The sequence below is a fragment of the Anopheles aquasalis genome, chromosome 3 (assembly GCF_943734665.1).
Source record: "Anopheles aquasalis chromosome 3, idAnoAquaMG_Q_19, whole genome shotgun sequence".
NCBI classification, from domain to species: Eukaryota; Metazoa; Arthropoda; class Insecta; order Diptera; family Culicidae; genus Anopheles; species Anopheles aquasalis.
In genome coordinates this window covers 1967501-1970000 of record NC_064878.1, presented here as the reverse complement: position 1 = coordinate 1970000, position 2500 = coordinate 1967501, and the positions used below count along the sequence as shown (strand labels likewise).

The 2500-nt window shown below is 50.0% G+C and overlaps 2 protein-coding genes across 3 annotated transcripts in view; both read right to left on the bottom strand.

Moving 5' to 3' along the window:
* Positions 1-1743, bottom strand: part of LOC126577308 (ubiquitin-protein ligase E3A) — a 4438-nt gene extending 2695 nt beyond the window's left edge. Inside the window, exons 1-3 of one of the 2 annotated variants that reach the window (XM_050238818.1) lie at positions 1425-1743; positions 482-982; positions 1-363 (exon numbers count right to left, since the gene is read on the bottom strand). The exon at positions 1-363 is cut by the window's left edge and continues 487 nt beyond it. In XM_050238818.1, coding sequence (XP_050094775.1) covers positions 1-363; positions 482-982; positions 1425-1468 — 908 coding nt within the window. In that variant the 5' untranslated portion in view covers positions 1469-1743. Of the gene's footprint in view, positions 364-481; positions 983-1138; positions 1233-1424 lie in introns of those variants that run through there. The other variant, XM_050238819.1, reaches the window with a different exon arrangement.
* A 157-nt stretch (positions 1744-1900) lies between these two features.
* The window catches only part of LOC126577505 (F-box only protein 42), a 2444-nt gene continuing 1844 nt past the window's right edge, over positions 1901-2500 (bottom strand). The window contains exon 2 of the mRNA XM_050239173.1: positions 1901-2500. This exon is cut by the window's right edge and continues 1513 nt beyond it. Coding sequence (XP_050095130.1) covers positions 2158-2500 — 343 coding nt within the window. The 3' untranslated portion in view covers positions 1901-2157.

Here is a 2500-nt window from a genome sequence, read left to right as displayed (position 1 = left end):
CTGTCCTCGTCCTTATCGAGATCACCTTCGAGCGAACGAAGGTCTTCCTTTTTTAACTTTCGCAAATCACCCTGTGGCGCTCGGGCTAGCATTCGATCGATGCTAGAGGTAGCTTTGCTGCGCTGGAAGCTGTTGGCCAGCAGCTGGCAGGAAGAGAATATGGCACTTATCTGGTCAACTAACGTCACAACACATCCGCGCTCGATGCACTGGTCGCACAGCTGTTTCAGCATCTTTCCGTCCACTCCGTTCTCATCTAAGGTGCAACTACTACTGGCCACTCCACTGCGAGCTGATTCTTTTTTCCCAACGTCTGACGAAGACGTGGCAGCAGTGTCCTTCTCCATCGTTACGTGCTCCGAACTGTGACAAAAGAGAAGAGAGCGATTAAAGTAGGCGATAGAAACAGGACATTCTGAGTTTGCAAGAAGGCCCTCGAAGCACGTGAAGCGAATTGGCCAAGCACGCACGATGCACATACCATTCGTATGTAACTTCCATGTTCTGGTTCTCTTCCTCCGCTGGACATTCCAGGGTGTCGCTCTCTGACACCATCGACGTGGGACGCTGCTTTTGTGATGAAGATGATGAGGATGATGATGAGCTACTCCGTGGGTTGCTTTGTGAATGATGCTCTTGGTCTCGGTGATGTTCCTTCGTGTAGCAGAGCGTCGCCTCCTGCGAAAACAGCTGTATCGCACGAGCGGCGGCCGCATTGGGCGAAAGCTTTTCTACCTTCCCGCTCGAGGCACAATGCTTGTTGGTGCATTCGGTGTTCCCACAACCATCGATCAGCTGGTAAAAGTATTGTTCGATCAGCTTCTTGGCGGTTGCACGCTTCAGCTCCTGCTCTTCGGACGGTTGGCCCGCATGGATCGAAGACATCCCTCGGGCAGCTGATGAGTGTTGATTGTTCGAATTCGTTTCATCGTCATTGCAGCCGGTCGCTGCTGTTATTGTTGAAGACGACACATCATCGATCCTACAAAATTTCAAAAATTTGGAGCGTTTGCGATGCTAACTTGCGGTGGCCAGCACTGGCAGCCTATCGTAGAACTCTGAGAGAAAGCAGCAGCAGAAGCTCACGCAGCAAGCAAGCAAACGAAAACCTGTGCTAAAAGTGCCCTCAAATACCTACTCTGACAAAATAACAGCTTCTCAAACACACGGTGGACACGTATGGCAGCCACTGAGTAAATGAGCTGGTAAAATGCAATCTCACTTAGCTTAACCTCAAGCAGACGAACAGTGGTACAAAACCACTTCGTCGTTATGGAAACAAAGAAAATATTAACGAGTTGAATTCAACCTTGCCCCTCTAGGACGGCCATGAACCTGCGGTTGAGACGGACAACAAAATCCACAACTATCTCGCGGTGCTTTCTTCTGTCCAGAGTACGGTTTCGATCAAAGCGCAGGTTTACCTCGAATCGTCGTCCGAAAGATCCTTTTCGTTTGTTCTGTTCATAAAAGAACGTTGGAATCTTCCTTCTTGGCGCGTCGAACGCGAATCTCCGCACACCTGTTATTCTACGATGATCCGGCGGATCCCGTGGGACCAACAGCGACGATCGAGAACACCAATATCCTGCCAGCACAGCGATGAAAGGGAACACTTGGGTCCCGAAAGGATATCCGCAAGGATTCACTGAACGTCCTGAGTAATCGGTGTAGACTTTACTTCTTTCCTGGCGGTGCAATTACATGCCGAAATCGCGGAAATCTGCAAAACACGCACTTCAATCGATCCGCAACAAAAATAGTGACAGGACAACAGGAAAGGGGGAGGGGGGGGGGGCGCAACATTGGTTGCTTGAAAAGCAAACAGATGCATCCATGTTTCTTGCTATTTTTCGGCCATTGACCCCTTCGAGTTTTTGAATCGCGGTCGGTTGATTTTTACAAAAGGACGTTCGTAAATTTCGTTTTATTTAGCTGCACAACACACCACAAAACCATAATTTAATGTATTTATATACGTTTTACCTAGCGCATGGACACTTTTTTCTTTGCCGTCAGCAGTAACCTTGCGAGAGCTTGCGCTGCTGTGCATTCTTAGCGGCATTGCATAATTGTTATCTATTTTCGACTTCAAAGCCTACTTAACATGAAACGGGAACGGGCGTTAACGAGAGACCGAGGGAGAGGGCCTAGGATCTAGACAACGGCCGTCGGAACAGTGAGAAAGTGTACGGCGTTCGAAGCGATCATAGTCTCTGGGTTTTGATGCTTGTGCACACCGCCAAACACAATCAGCTCCCCATTACCACTGACCATCGTGGAGAAGGTACATCGATCCGGTGCCCCCGCTATCTGGCCACTGTTGATCGGTTCCTGCCACTCGATCCACGGTTCACCGGCACTCGCTGGCAGTATGTTCGATACGTCGCACACATAGATCGAGAGTCCGCTTCGCTTCACACGTTTCGGCGTTACCGGATCCGGTTGCCCGAGCGGTTTGTCAGCAACACCACCGTTAATGGTGCCCGCCTTAGGCCCA